Source organism: Phyllostomus discolor, chromosome 15, assembly GCF_004126475.2.
Source record: "Phyllostomus discolor isolate MPI-MPIP mPhyDis1 chromosome 15, mPhyDis1.pri.v3, whole genome shotgun sequence".
In the NCBI taxonomy this organism is placed as follows: domain Eukaryota; kingdom Metazoa; phylum Chordata; class Mammalia; order Chiroptera; family Phyllostomidae; genus Phyllostomus; species Phyllostomus discolor.
Window position 1 is genome coordinate 8863248 of NC_040917.2, and position 15400 is coordinate 8878647.

Sequence of the window (15400 nt, forward strand, 5' to 3'; positions counted from 1 at the left end):
ATACCGAAAAGGGCCCCGAGGCTGGGCCAGCAAGGACTACAACTCCCAAGAGGCAATGCCGTTTTTCTGTCTCCGCCCCTTTTCCACGGCCCACCTGTCAGCCGCGGGTTAAGTCTGAGAGGCCGCTGCGCGCGGCGAGGGCCGTGGCACATGCGCTTTAAGGAAAGATGGCACCTGCCGGCTGCTGTTGCTGCTGCTACTGCTGCTGCTGCTGTTGGGGCGGCGCTGTGGCCGCCGCGGGCGCAGCTCGGCGCGTCCTGGTGCTGCTGCTGCTGGGGGTCCTGCCCTCGGGGCCGCAGCTGGGCGCCCTGGCCACTGAGCACTACACGCCGCTGTCCTTGCTCAAGCAGGAGCTGCAGCACCGGCAGCAGCAGGAGGCCCCGACGGGCGGCGGCTGCAGCCCGCATACTGGGGACTGGGGGGACCAGTACTCGGCCGAGTGCGGCGGTGAGTGGGCAGTGGCGGCGGCGGGCGGGAGTCCCGGTCGCTGCGGGGCCGGCGGGGCCGCTGGGGCTGCGGGCCCTGGGGCCGACGTGCGGGCCGCCCGGACTTCTCCAACCCCGGCCGCTGCGTGTGCTCCTGCGCGAGCCGGCTCCGCGAGGTGCCCCGCCGCTCGCACGCTCGCCGCTGCGCGCCCCCCTCCCATAGCCGCCCTGGGGAAGGCGGTGAGTAAAGAGCTGGCAGCGTGCTCTCGGGGCCAGGGTGGCCTTCCCAGAGTTCTAGCAGTTGTTGAAAGGGTGGTGGAGGAGTTGGCAGCAGCAGGGGCAGACCCCGTTCCAACCCGGCCCCCGCGGCTGCCGTGGGAACGATGGAGGCGCTGAGGGACAGCAGAGGATGCGCCCGGAGCAGGGATACTTGGCCTCTGCTAAGCCTGGAAATCCGGTTTCCTGGCTTCCCGGGCTGATTGATGGCTTGTATTAAATACAGCCTCTGAAAATTGCATCCCTGGAAGAAAGAAGGGAACGAAAGAGCAAGCCCGTTTTATCTGCTCGCTGATACCTTGTTTCTGGTTAAGATTGACCTGCGACCTGCCAGGTGTTTCCCAGAAGGTAAAAAAGGGCCCCGCAGGCCTTGAGTCTCGAATAAGTGCCAGAGCTGTGTGCGTGGTGGAACTGGCCAGCTCATTCACTGGGCGCTGCTGGCCTCAGTTTAGTAAGTCACGACAGACGCATCGGGGGCAAAATACGTGTGTATGTTTCTGTTTTGAAGTTCTGTAGTGGGAGTTTTCACCCACTCGCTTTGCTTTTAAAAGGTCTGAGTCCACCTAACTCACTTTTATGAAGTTCCTTTTATGGCCCTGCAGCAGTGTTCTGGAGCATTGTGCACCTGGACGAGAAGAAGAGTACTTTTTAGTTGAGATGAGATGTCAGGATTAGCACACTCTGTCTGATTTCCTTTTAGCACAGCCTGACTTCCTTGAGGAAGTCTCACTCACGGAGAGTTATGTGACTTATTGTGTAGCAGGGCCAGCATTGTATAGTGGAAAAAGAATGGCTTTCACTTGGGTCACTTTCAGTGTCTTTCAACAAGTTAATTGCCTGTCTTTGCCAAAGTGCCTCCTCTGTAGATTGAAGACACTATTACCTAATTACTGGCTTCTCTTTTCTTCCCAAGAGTTCTGTGAGGAAAATGAGGAGTAGCAAACACAGATTGAGTGCTTGCTGTGTGCCCCATTCTGTCGTTTAGAGCTTGAGGTCGATTAGCCTCTGCTCTTAGCCTATCAGAACACCCGTAACTACCTCACTGAATGGTAGCTCCTTGTCTCAGATCAAATCCGGGTCCAGTGAAGTCATCACTTTGCTGAGGTCCCACGGCCATGACAGGAGAAGCCCAGGTGGTCAGGCTCCAGATAAAACTCTGTCTGAACGCTAAGTGGCTGTAGCCAGGAAAGCACATCTGTAGTCTTTACTGGCACATGGTATGTATTCTATACGTCTTCGTTTGCCCTTCCCTCCTATAGTCATGTGATGCTCACTGGCTGCAGGAGACCCAGATGCTAGGCCATGGAAGACACAAATCACTTTACATTGTGAAAGCAATTGATATTATTGGCCCAAGGTGGGTCATTTCGCTCTGTGGCATCAGGCTTATGCCAGTGGTGTGCCAACTCTGACCTGTGTTGTGGTCTCCCCGCAAATGAAGACAGATGTCAGTTATCACAGACCGGGCACTGGGAAAAAGCATCCTGCCCATTCTCCAGTCCCCTCGCATGTGGAGACCATGCCCTAATGTTCTCTGCGTCAGAGGAAGAACACTGCACCATGAGGCTCTAAGCATAATTTATTTTAGTGCTTCCACTTTCTTTTTATCTCTCCCATGTAGTAACTCCTTCTCTTAGCTTGGACTTTAAAATGTGCCTTTGCAGTGAGTGGCCCGAGTCTTTCAGACAGCTTACCTGGCTGACAGGAATGGCCCGTGACCACTGGCAGGTGCGGAAGTGGCTTTGCCACTGTTGTCGTCAGCCTCCATGAATAGTTTCTAGAGTCACCTGCTTGTGCTGCTTGGACCTCCAACTGTTTTCCTTGGCTTTACTGGCTGTAGTGTGTGAGCATGTGCTGGAGACTCCTGGAACATCTCGTTTCTCCCTCCTTATCCTGGACAAACAGGGAGAAGCTGGACCCCTGATGCCTGCTGTAGCCCCTCTCTGTTCTAAGAACAGAAATAGGAACAAAGTCAGGATTTACAACTACCCGCCCACCTGGGATCAACACAAGGGTCCAGGTTAGTGCCAGGGTCCAGAACTACTCGGTTCTTCAGCATCAGACAGACCTGACCTCACAACCACTGTCATGCCATTGGCACTTGCTGGCCCATGTGCCCACAGGCCTGCCTTTGTCCACCGGTCCCTGTCCAGAGGGCAGACACGGTAGCACAGCCACTTTCAGAAGCCTTCGCATGGCTTCGGATTCAGTGGGGAGAGTCGATGCCTGCTTGGGTCTAAACCTGAGCACTGCCGCTGGGCTGTGTACGTCTTGTCTGAAGATAGAGCCCCGGTGATTGTGGGGCCAGAAACAACAGCTGGTGGGAGCCCATCTGAGTAGTGCACTGGCCGTGGCCGCGTTGTGCGGACCGCCAGCAAGTGGGGCCCAGGCCCAGGGGGCAGCTGGACGTCATTGGGCCGAGCCCCACAGAGGTCCAGCTGCAGAGACAGCGAGTGTGGATGGTGGCCGTGCCGTGGTCTGGCTGCTCCCCAGGCCCCCTGCTTGGTGTCCTCCGGCACATTTTAACACTGCCTTTCATTTACAAAGCACATATAACCACGAACTTCTGTCTCTCTGTCTTCCTATGGTTCAAAATAACTTTACTCTTAAAAGAAATAAAAGAACACTGTCATGTACATATTTTCCAAATAAAAATAAATTTTCCTTGTTACTTTTGCCCTGTTATTAGTTTGGAATTGAGGGAAGAAATAATGAACAGATGTTTTCGACTTGTAAACACTATGTACATTCTTATTTAATCCACACAACTCTGAAGTAGGTATGTTTTTATCCCCGTTTTATCTGAGAGGAATCTGAGGCAAAGAGAAGTTAGGAGAGGTTGTGCGGTGGAGTAGGGCCAGGATTTGAACCTGGCCTCCCAACTGTGACTTATCTCTGTAGTATTTGCATATTAGTAACGTTTCTTACTGACTTTAGTATAAAGTCCTACACCCTGATGCCTTGTTTGTTGAAGGTCATATTCTTAAATAACATCTAGAACTTCATATTTACATATATGAAAGACTGCTTCACTGACCCTGATATTTTGACTTCTGGAGGTAGACTGGACCCGTTCTGTCACTGAAAGGCTGCTGTGTGCATGAGATGCCACCCAGTGTTCCAAGGCCTTGGGGACACAGCACAGCTGGCTGAGGTCCTGCAGTGCAGCCTGTGCTCTGGTCCGGGGAGAAGGTGCTTCCAGGCCTGGTGATTAGTGACCCTGAAGAATAGAGAGCATTGTGGGGTGTTGCTTTGAGAGGTGGTCAGGGAAGGCCGGCGGTGAGGTGACACGGGCAGGGACTTGGGGACAGTGAGATTCAGAGAGATCTTAGCAGAATCTGAATTTACACGCTGATGTTACAGAGCTGATATATGAATGTCGAATTGTTTCTACAACAACAGCAAAAACTTCTGCTTTTCTTTGAAAAGTATTCATAAGAACAGTGAATTTTTGTGATTATTTTTTCTTTTCACTGCCTCCTTGAGACTTTTTTGGTCTGTTCCTGTGAGGTAGTCTTGTACTTTGCTGTAGTTTTCAAATAACCACCTTGTAACTGGTTATTCATGCCTAAAACCTCAATCAAGTCCAGTAATTTACAACCTGAAGTCATTTTCTTTAGTTCGTTGAAATTAATGACCCCAGATTTGAGTTCATTTCCCCATAGTTCTTCATGGGGGAAAGAGCGTTAATGTCTCTCTGCCTAATTGGGGAGTTATCTCTAGGAAAATAAGGAAGTAACTAGCAATCTAGCTCTGTGTTTGTGACAGTCATTAAGACTTTAAAGATTGTCAATATTTGGTATCTTAATTGAGGAGTCAGGCATTTAAATACCATATTTTGCCATGTATAATGTGCACTTTTTGGCCCAAATTTTTGAGGGAAAAAGAAGGATGCATATCATACATAGGTAGTATTAAATTAATAAAAGTTCAAAGAAAAGATTTTTTTTTCCTGAAAGTTTGGGCCAAAAACGTGGGTGCACGTTATACACGGCAAAATCTGGTAAAGGAAATCGGTCTGATTGCTCACAGCATTTAAATCACTGCCATGCCTTAGAGGTGAGAAGGAACCCATAAAGGGGAACTTTTACAATAAGATCTGTTTCCGTTTTTGTCCCGGCGACAGGAAGTTAACCAAATTTTACGCTCAGTCGTGGCAACTGTGGTAACCCTTCCTGGTAGTATTATTTTCTCAATCTTTTTTTGCCTTGGCCCTGATTTTCTGTTTGTTATCACACATGGTTTTGTGACAGATCTCTTCTAATCTCTTTAAAGGCACACACGAGCAGGTTTGCCTGTGTACGGCTGAGACGCGGGCCGATGCAGAGGTTCAGATGGTGTTCTCTTGCCCAGCTCTGGCCTGAGGGTGTCTGCCTTTCTTTGCTAACCGAGCATTTCAGCAAGTCCTACGGTTGGGGAGTTGCTTTCTGTCGCATGAGCCTGAGAAGATGCTAGTCCGTGGTATTTGCACACTCATTAGCTTTTTTTAAAAAAGATTTTATTTATTTTTAGAGACCGAAGGGAGGGGGAGAGAGAGAGAGAGAAACATCAATGTGCAGTTGCTGGGGGCCGTGGCCTGCAACCCAGGCATGTGCCCTGACTGGGAATTGAACCTGCGACGCTTTGGTTCGCAGCCCACGCTCAATCCACTGAGCTATGCCGGCCAGGGCTGAAGTAGTAGAATTTTAATACTCTTCATTTTGGATTAATCCCTTCCGCCATTTTTCTTGTTATTTTTTTTATTTTTACTGTTTATTGAAATATGACATATGCAGGAAAAATGCATGTATTACAAGTACATAGCTGCATGAATTTTCACAAACTGAACAACTTGTGTAACTGGGAAAAAAAACCCAAATCAGTAAGTGACACCTGCTCTTAAGCCCGCTAATACAGTCCCATTCCATGGTACTCTTAAGTTTGTTGAAAGACTCGCTGTGGCTTCATTTCTGGTTCAGGAACCAGCACGGTGCAGCGGACTTAATGCCACCCAGGGCTGGCGTGCTTTACTGAGACTCAGGGCTCCTGGGTCGATGGTCCCTCCTCTGCTCAGTGCCTCCTCTGCACGAAGGGTGTCTCTCGTGACTTTCCTCCCATGTTGGGATGTTCCGAGTGCCTGTGTTCCCTTGTCACTAATGCCTTCACATCACTGCCTGACTCTGCATCAGCTTTCCTGGTAGTCACTTGACAGTATGGGTTTGTGAGAAAGTCTTCAGCTCTTAAAGGTACATGCCCCTTCGAGCACCTGATACGTCATGCATGTGGTGTAGAACCCCAGGCTCAGTGACAGCCTCGTGGGTTCACCGACCAGATGCCCAGTTTGTGGCCCACGGCAGCCTCCATCCTGTTCTATTCTCGCGCTAGTGCCCCTTGATTTGCTCCCATCCCTCTTTTCCCTTCCGTGCGGCTGACCAGCTCCTTTTCTTTCGTTTTATATGTTCTTTACCTGTGTTAATACTTTTTTGAGGGTTAATGCAGCTTTGATCAGGTTACTTCATGCTTTGTAGAAATGCCATCCTGTCTCTTTAAGGTGGCTTTGCAGATGTTGTTCTAGTGGATGGTGTGTTGACTTTATGATCTGATTCTCAGTCGCCAGCCTCTATCTTCGGGTTGGTTTTTGATAACTTACACATCTCAGGTGCCAAATAATATTTTATTAGGATAAAAGGAGCATATACAGTCTTCGGAGGAGACTTTTTCCTGTTGTTACATTCTAAAGGAAATTTACCACTGGGACCATGGGGCCATGTAATGTTCAATGGCTGTCTTACAAATGTAGAAACTGATAAAAAGCAAAAGGCACTCCCGGTCGATGCTACATAGTAGCTGGTTGGCCTACAGGGAGCTCCTCCAGCCAGAATAACGCTGTCTGCTCCTCCCAGGTTATTCTACAACTGAGACTAGAATTGGCAAGAAATATCTGGCACCTGGCTTCCAAGTCCTGGTCTGTCCCTAGGAAAAGTTCAGTCACCCTTGTTTCCAGGTGAGCTCGGCACACTGTCTATTGCAGTGAGAATGAGGTAGCCGAGTGATGAGCACAGCCCAGCAGCTGTTGGATTCTTGTAAAACGTTTTCCTTCAGGGATTGGCCATGGATTTGCTGTTTGCAAGCTTTCAGTCAGTTTCATTTGCGGACTCGAACGTGTGACAAATACATGCAGCTTCCAGTGCCACCTTCTCGTCTCACTAGAAGGTAATGCCCTCCTCTGGTTTGAGAAAGAGCTGTAAGAAAGAACTTCCACTTACCCCCCTCCCCCCCTGCCCTGGCATCAGCCGGCCTGTAGCTCTTGCCTGCAGTGCACTCTCCTTGTGCGTGGGGTATCACTCCCTCTCGTCTCCCGTCCGCATCCATGTGGTTGCCATGGCCCCCATCTCAAAGAAACAAGCAATGAAGACAGGACCAGTGTCTTTCCAGCCACTGCCTCGTCTCTCTGCTTCCTGTTGCAGCCGAGACGTGTATACGCTCCGCCTCCATGTCTCCAGGGCTCTCTGGAACCTTCCACCCTCAGCCCTGCTGGGGAGGAAACATTTCTCCTCTACCCTTCCAGGGTCTTCTGGCCCGTCTAAGAATTACATTGACACGGGGCAGATGAACAGGAGAAAAACACAATTTAATTTTGTCCATATGGGAGCCCCCTACAGATAGAAGCCCACCGGTGGGGGCTTTTATATGCCATCCTCAGCTAAGGAGAATGGGGGCGGGGCCTGGGGCTCGAGAGGGAAGGAAGACAGTCCACAGGGAGATGGGAGGAGCAAATATTTGGTAAACCAGTGTTTGCCGTGCCTTGCAGAGACAGAGGGACATGAGGGACTCACAGGTCTTGCTAAGTTTCTCCTCAGGTCACAGCTCTTGGCTCATACTCTCCGTCCCCGTCTCTGATAATGGCTCTCCCCCTGCTGCCACAGGCCCTCTGTCAAAATTCTGGGCAGCTCGGGGAGCGGTAAAGGGAAACTTCCTCAGTCTTCTGTTCGCTGTGTCTGCACCCACACTGCCCTTCTCCAAGTCAGCTGTGTGTGAGGTGTGGCGGGAAGGGGCTGGGTGGCACTGCTCCGCGTAAACAGTTTGTTACCAGCGCCCGGCATGGGCAGAGGGTGCGGTGGCAAGTGCACCCTGGACCTTGACTGATGTGGCGTCCCCAGGTGCAGATGTGGCAAGTCTCAGCTTCAGTGTTGATTCATTTGTGCCCTTGAACATGTCTGTTAATATTGAACTTGCGTCCCCACGTGTCCGTGGAGCCTAAGGTTCTGATGATGATTGAATTCATATCGACAGCTCTTATCTCGGTCTGCAATTTCCTAACAGCGTGCGAGGCAGCTTCCAGTCCAGCTCACGAGTGCTGGACTTGAACTCACAGGCGGCTCTTCCCTCAGAAGCCATTCCGCCTCTCGAGCTTGCAGTTCCAGGTCCTGGCACCAGTCCCCTCCCGGCTGCACACCCCAGAAGCCGGTGCCTTTTCCCACTCGCCAAGCCGGACTTCTCTTAAAGCCCTGTCGTTCTTACTTCACGTGTCTCTTCAGACTGTGACCTCCCATTTCAACCGAGTGGCCTCTGCCTTCGTTTGGACTCTGCCCATTTTTTAACTGGCCACAGCTGCCCACCGGCCTCTCTGCTCCGGTCCCCAGTCCCCTCCTCACACACCTGCCAGCGATCCTGCTGAAGCCCGCTATGGCTTCTCCATAGTCAAGAAGAAAGGGGAAAAATAAACTGGATACTCAGCTTGAGAAACAAGTGGAGGAATCAGGGAAACGGGAAGGATTAAATAGAACTTACACAGAAAAAAATGAGTGAGAAGCAGGTCAACAACAGAACTGGTAAATAGATCCGAGAGTTGGTTCTTTAAGAAGAACACACTAGATAAACCTGCGAAGGCTAACGCCCATGAGAGAGCAGGTGCGAATGCGCCCGGCGAATGACGGGACATGTGCACGGCCGAGGCCCCTGGGATGGGAGAGGGCTGTGCAGACAGCCCTGCTGATGCGGTTAAGACGGGGCGATGCGGAAGCGTCCAGGAAGACGCTGCAGGTGGAAAGGACCGGGTTCTGCCGTGTGTCCTGAGACCGGCCCGCAGCAGTCACCACTGCATTTTACTTGTGTGACCTGAGCGAGGAGGGGGGCCGAGGCTTTTGATAACTTCAGGGAAGATCTGTTCCGTTTGCACACAGCTCTTTGGGTGGTTATTGCAGCACAGCTCGAGCCGTAGTGAGTTAAATATTTTTATATTGAAGAACAAATTTAATCTCCTGTTCCAGGCAACTTTAACTACAATTCTTACAAAGTTTTTTTTTTAATAATGGAAAAACACTGATGCCAGAACTTAATACACTTGGAGCGGTGGGGGCGGGGGGAGAAGAAAGCTATAACATGGCTATAAAAACCCTAAATAAAGTGTTTGTAAACTGAAGCCAGCAATCAATGGAAAGAATAATTTGCCTTGATCAATTAGTTTATTCCGGAAGTGCAGAGATGGTTCAACTTTTTTTTTAAAGATTTTATTTATTTACTTTTAGAAAGGGAAGGGAGGGAGAGAGAGAGAGAGAGAAACATCAATGTGCGGTTGCTGGGGGTCATGGCCTGCAACCCATGCATGTACCCTGACTGGGAATCGAACCTGCGACACTTTGGTTCACAGCCCACGCTCAGTCCACTGAGCTACACCAGCCAGGGCCTGGTTCAACTTTTTAAAAAGTCAAATCAATCCCTTTAATCGGTCTGAGGAAAAAAATCATATGATTATCTTAAAGAAATACCCGAAAGCACTTGATAAAGTCAGCCAGCTTCCCCGATTTGAAATTTTCAGTAAAACAAAGAATAGGAGAATCTTTCCTTTGCATGGTAAAACACACCAAACTTAACCCATAGCCACATACAGAAGCTTCCCACTGGGTGTTTATACAGATGTTCAGTGAAGAAGTTTTGTCATCAAAAGCTGAGGAAATTATGGGTCATTAAATAAAATATTAATGTCAGGGATACTCAGGAGTGCCTTTTGTCACTAGTATTACTGAGCCCTTTTTTGGAGGTCTTATCCAGTACAATAAGATGCCAAATGAGTATAAATATTTAAAATACTTTGATATAATTGCATGTAGATGGTATAATTATTCACTGAGTAAATGGAGCCATTAATAGAGCTGTTGAGTCCAATAATGTGGGCAGATGAAATATTCAGCTCTAGTCGGTTAAGAAGACACAAGATGTGCAGGGTTCTCATCCCCACCGGGACCACTCTCCCAAGCCCTGCCAGCCTCCCACCCCCCACCCCTCCCCCGACCTTCACCGATACATCATCCTCAACTGTGCCGGGGGCTGCCGTCGCCAGTTCACGGCACAGACCCCAGAACCAGGCTGCCTGGGCTCAAGTCCCACCTCCACTGCTCTGCCCGCGCAGAATCTCGGCAAGTGACTTCGTCTCTCCACCTCCTTTTCCTTGACTTTAAAGTGGGAATTGGAAGGGTGCCCGTCTGATACGAGGTGCACCCATATCAGTGTTGGCTGATGTTGTTGTCCTCAGGACTCCCCCTCCCCCTTCCCCTGCACCACGCAGGCCACTTTGGAGTATGCTCTGACTCATAGCTCTTACGCCTCTGTGATCTTACATCCTTTGTGTGACTCTGATTATTGTCCTCTCCGCCACACCGAGCTGTAATCCCTGGGTACAAGGACAGGGGGTGCTTCTGGGTTCGACAGTCACTGGGGCTCGAGCAGTGACAGGAACAGAAGACGTGCCCAACAAATACGTATCAGTTCAGTGATGATCGAGCAGTTTCTAAAATCACAACAAACTCGAATCTTTACATCCTGTATAAAAGTGACAAAGTTTCAAATGGGTTCATAAAAGACTGGACTAGATAGATTAAATTTTGTAAAGAAGTCAAGGATTCCTCTCCATCTACAATTTTAATATATTTTCCAGTAAAAGTCAGAGGGATATGATTTTTGTTTTGGAACCTTAACAAAATGGCTAAAGTTTACCTGAAGGAAGAATGTTTATCCAAGTAGAGAAGAAATTTTTGAAAAAAAATTGAGGCTTTGCTTTACGTTTGATATACGAGTGTGTGTGTACTGTAAGGTCACAGAAATTGAAACAGTCTGACACTGAAGTCAGAATAAAAGCCAGAATAAACGCCGTGGTAAGGGGCCAGAAGGTCTAGAGACAGCAATAAAACCCATGTTTTTCTTTGTAGAGAATTGAAATTTTATTTAAAAATATTAAAAGTGATATATAATCTCCCCACTGTAAATACTGTAGAAGAAAATGTAATCATCCGTCAAAACGTTTACATTATATTGTTAAATCGAAAGGGCAGGTTACAAAACAATGTGTCTCAGCTCTTACAACCTGCTGATGATAAGAGTAATAGACGTATGTTTCCTTATTTAAATCTCACACCCCATCGGTGAGCTGGATAGTGCTATTGGTTCTGTTCTGCAAATAAACTGAAGATTCGAGAGGCTGAGTCAGTGGCCACGAGCTAATAAGAAGTGCAGAGAGAAGGAACTCAGACCCAGGCCGCCTGATTTCAGAATTATCACCATAATTTGGTCTCTTAATTAGACACCAAAACTCTCCCCATGGGTCTCAAAGCATGTAGGCATTCTGAACGACTGTTATTTATGTTTTGGGTTTTTCTATATTTTCTACAGTGAACAAGAATTACTGTAACATTTAAATGTTCATGCAGAGACGGACAGTTGCCTCTCAGCTGTTGCAGAAGTTGGATATAATCTCAGAGATTCCTTTAAAAAAAGTCTGGGAACGCACCCCAGTGACTCTATTGCAAAGCTGGCATTCAAAATGGTAATTTGATAAGTTGGTGCTGGGATAACTGGCTACTTGGGAAACAATTAAGGAATTCTCTGTATCTTACGCCGGAGTAGATTCAGAGGACTTAAAGACGAGCAAAGGATTTAAGCGATTTACAAAAGAGGAGATACAAAGGGCCTACACACCAACAGTTTGCTCTTACTAGTACTATTTTAAGGCTGGGAAGACGAAGAAGAGCCAGCACTCTGCTAGAGGGAAATAGACCCTCTCAGACACTGCCGGTGGGGCTGGAATTACCACCGCATCCTGGGAGGGAAAGGGAGCAACACCTATGAGAGGTTTTAACATTGTTCAGACCCTTTGTCTCAGAAACGGTATTTGTTACAATTTAATCCCATTGCCTGATTGGATACATTTGCAACAGCGTAGGTCAAGGATGCTCATTGAAACCCTTATATTAAGGAAAAAGGAAAGGGCATCTTAATTTCCCAGTGATAGGAATGAGGTTAAGTTCCATGCAGCGAAATGCTATGCATCCCCTTAAAATTCTATAGATCATTTATTTATTGAAACCAAAGTGAATTCCACAAAGCAGAGGGATTATTGGAATAGAATAAGGCACTGTCAATTCAATGCTTAGCACTGTGCTTAGCATATGGCGGGGGGGGGGGGGGTCTCAAATGTCAGCTTTTTTACAGGAGAAACAGGTCGTAAGTGAACGGACTTCCAGAATGTCTCGCTCAAGTCACTACCCTTCAGTGCCTACCAACAGCCATGACGTTTTCACTGCTGCCAGACTGAAGCCTCTCTCTTGTGTCCGGGACTTTCTCAGTCTGGCCGCTCGCCTGCCAGCCTCACTTTCTGTTTTTCGGCACCAGCTGCCGCCTGCAGCCAGGGTGGTCTGCTCACTGCCCCTCCACGGTTTTCTCGCTGTTGCACTTGCGTGCACTTCCCTCGTCCCACCTGGCACGTCCACTCCCTCTCGGTGGCCCAGTCTGACCTCCTGCCCCCCTCAGCCCTGCTTGTCCTGGTGAACCGAACATTCCGGCTGCAGCGACAGCTCACCCGTCAGGGCTCCTCCGGCACGTCCTGCCCTCATTCCTGTTGCTAAGACGTGCACACGTGAGAATTGGGCTAACCTGGCTCACATGGTTCCTCGGGCGTATCTGATGCTCATTTATGACTACTGAGTTAGAGCCTATCTTTTCAAACAGTCTTATGGAGGCAAACTTCACATAACATAAAGTTAATTGTTTTTAAGCGGGCAACTTAGTGGCATTTAGTACCTTCACAGCGGTGTGCAGTCACCCCCAAACGTTCTTATCACTCCAGAGTAAACCACCTATCCATCAACAGGTGTCCCCTCATTTCCTCCTTCAGCCACCGGTGTGCCTCCTGTCTGGACCTGCTCGTCCTGTGTATTGCATATTTGTGGAATCGTGCGGTGTTGGACCCCTTGTGTCTGGCTTCTTTCACTTGATTTTTGTCTGGAGGTTCTCCCCTGCTGTAATATGCATCAGCACTTCATTCTTTTTTTAAGGCTGAATAGCATTCCAGCGCGTGTGCATATTCCACTCTACAGTTCATCCGTGCGTTGCCTGTGGGCGGACGTTTGGGCTGCCGTGAGCAGTGCTGCCGTGAACGTGCATGAACATATTCTTGTTTGGATTCTGCTGCCGTTCTTTTGGGTATTTACCTGGGACCAGAGTGACGGGCTCGTGTCTCCTTCTGCGTTGCACTTTTTGAGAAACTATCAGACTGGTCTGAGGTGGCCGTACCGTTGCTCATCCCCATCGGCAATGCACAAGGGCTCTGATTTCTCTTATCCTCGCCAACAATGTAGATTTTTCATTCAAAAAAAAATTGTAGCCATCCTAGTGGGTGTGAAATGGTCCCTCCGTGTCTGATTTGCATTCCCTGATTGACGATGATGTACAGCATCTTCTTGTGAAGGTAGTAGCCATTTGTATGGATTTGGAAAACTGCCTATTCAAGTCCTTTGACCATTTTCTGGTTGGGTTGTCTTTTTTATTGTTGAATTTTAGGAGTATTTTGTATGTTGTGATACTAGACCCTTAGTGCCTATCTTTTAACATTAGATTCCCCAGGCTGGCTACATTCTCCCGTTCGTGATTTTTTTTTTAGCCCTTGATAAACGCCGCAGCTAGAGACGGCTGATGAAGGGGTCTCCGCAGCTGTACTGGTGGCACGTGTGCAGTGAGACTGGCGTTGGACTGGTGCTGTTTTTGCCCTGCGGCCCTTAGATAAGCTCCGGCCTGTCTAACCTCGTTTCAGCCTCCAGTAGGTCTCAGGGGCTTCAAGCATTTCCAGAACAGCTGGGAGGGCCATCGTGAATGATGTGCATAGTTGTTATCGAGGCGGAATATACACACTTGTCCTGATTCTGGTTTTGAGGATCCTTAGTATTCCAGTTCCTAGTTGATCACCTACGAGCCACAAATCTGACACAAGTAACAAGGAACGTTTGCTTTTCAGAGCCATCCTTCCTGAGCTTCCACGACTCGGACTGCGAGGCCCGAGGATCGCCGCCCTGCGACTCGCTGCTGTCCCTCAACACCGAGAAGATCCTGGTACGCAGCTCCTGTCCACGCCCTGTGGTTCACGGTGCTGGTCCCGAGGGGTGGAGGCCGCCCTGCTTCTCCGCTAGCAGTCAGCCCAGTGGTTCTACGTGCGTAAGATAGAGACCGGCCATCTGGCATTTGATCGCACTGACTCATCTCGACTCTGAACCGTGTGGTCGGTCACGCTGGACCTGGAACATTTCACTGTTGAGTTCTAGGAATAGAAGGGGGTCATGAGCCTTATTTCCAGGAGCCTTAGGTACTTGTAAGTGCAGTTTAATCTTATTAAACAGCCCTCGGCTGTGTGGATGTCTTACATGTCTATAGTTTTATCAGTACCAGCCAAACGGTGCAGGAGACCTCTCCACTCGGGGCGAGTGCCTGGTACCGGCACCGGCACCAGCTCCGTCTGCGTGTGTCTGTCCACGCTGGCACGCGTGCTCCTCTGGCCTCGCTGCCTGCAGGGGCAGGTTCTGCTCATTGTTCACACTCAGAGCTACGAGGCCAAGTCACTCTTTCAGTGCCCAGGTCGACGGATTTTTCTCCGGGCCTTTCCCTTCAACATCCATGTTGATCATTGTTGTCTTCTTTCATTTATAAAGTTCCACTTCAAGATACCCTTTCTTTTCCAAGCAAAGCTTTGCCTTTTCCTGTAAGAACTACTGAAAACAGGTAGGAGTTGCAGACTAGAGAATGATCAACTCATTCTGCCTAACTCATTGGGTAGCCATCAGATCGACATACGGAACAACTGCGGAATTAGACTTGTCCAAGACTAGACTGGGCTGTCTTGTAAAGTAGTGAGTTGGCCGTCACGGCAAATGATTATTGGGGATTAGCTAATCCCCACCTTGGACCGACGATCAGGTTCTTAGAATTGAGGGAGCTTCTGACTGACAGCAGTTCGAGCATTTTCTACCAGGTGCATTTCCAGTTTAAGACAGCACTCGCTAGTAACCCAGGGAGAAAGGCCATTGATCTTGGCCTTTCGTTTTCCTTCCCTAAGTTAAAAATACAGATGTTACATGACTCATTCCTTCCTTCATTCTCCGGATATTTATTTTGCACCTGTTCTGTGGCAGGCGTCATGCTAAGCAAATCAGGAAATACAGCAGCGAGCCAGACAGCCTTGGTGCCTGTACTTGGGACTCTTGCAGTCGCTCACCAAGTAATTGTACAAATTAACACGAGAGCACAACTGTGTGAATCACACGAAGGAAAAGCACAGGATCGACATACTCTCCTTAGAACAGGGATCAGGCGAGCCAGCTTCGAGGGGCTGAAGTGTTGGCTGGGGCCTGCAGGCTGATTGGAGTTAGCCCACCGGTGACGTGGGTCCTCATCATGGCCCC

General features: G+C 48.9%; 1 protein-coding gene across 6 annotated transcripts in view; it reads left to right on the forward strand.

Annotated features, from left to right (window-relative positions):
• Positions 1-118: 118 nt before the first annotated feature.
• TTC13 (tetratricopeptide repeat domain 13) overlaps positions 119-15400 on the forward strand; it is a 64046-nt gene continuing 48764 nt past the window's right edge. For 5 of the 6 annotated variants that reach the window (XM_028531443.2, XM_036016190.1, XM_036016191.1 and 2 more), the window contains exons 1-2: positions 120-447; positions 13963-14057. In XM_028531443.2, coding sequence (XP_028387244.1) covers positions 168-447; positions 13963-14057 — 375 coding nt within the window. In that variant the 5' untranslated portion in view covers positions 120-167. Of the gene's footprint in view, positions 448-13962; positions 14058-15400 lie in introns of all 6 variants that reach the window. The other variant, XM_036016193.1, reaches the window with a different exon arrangement.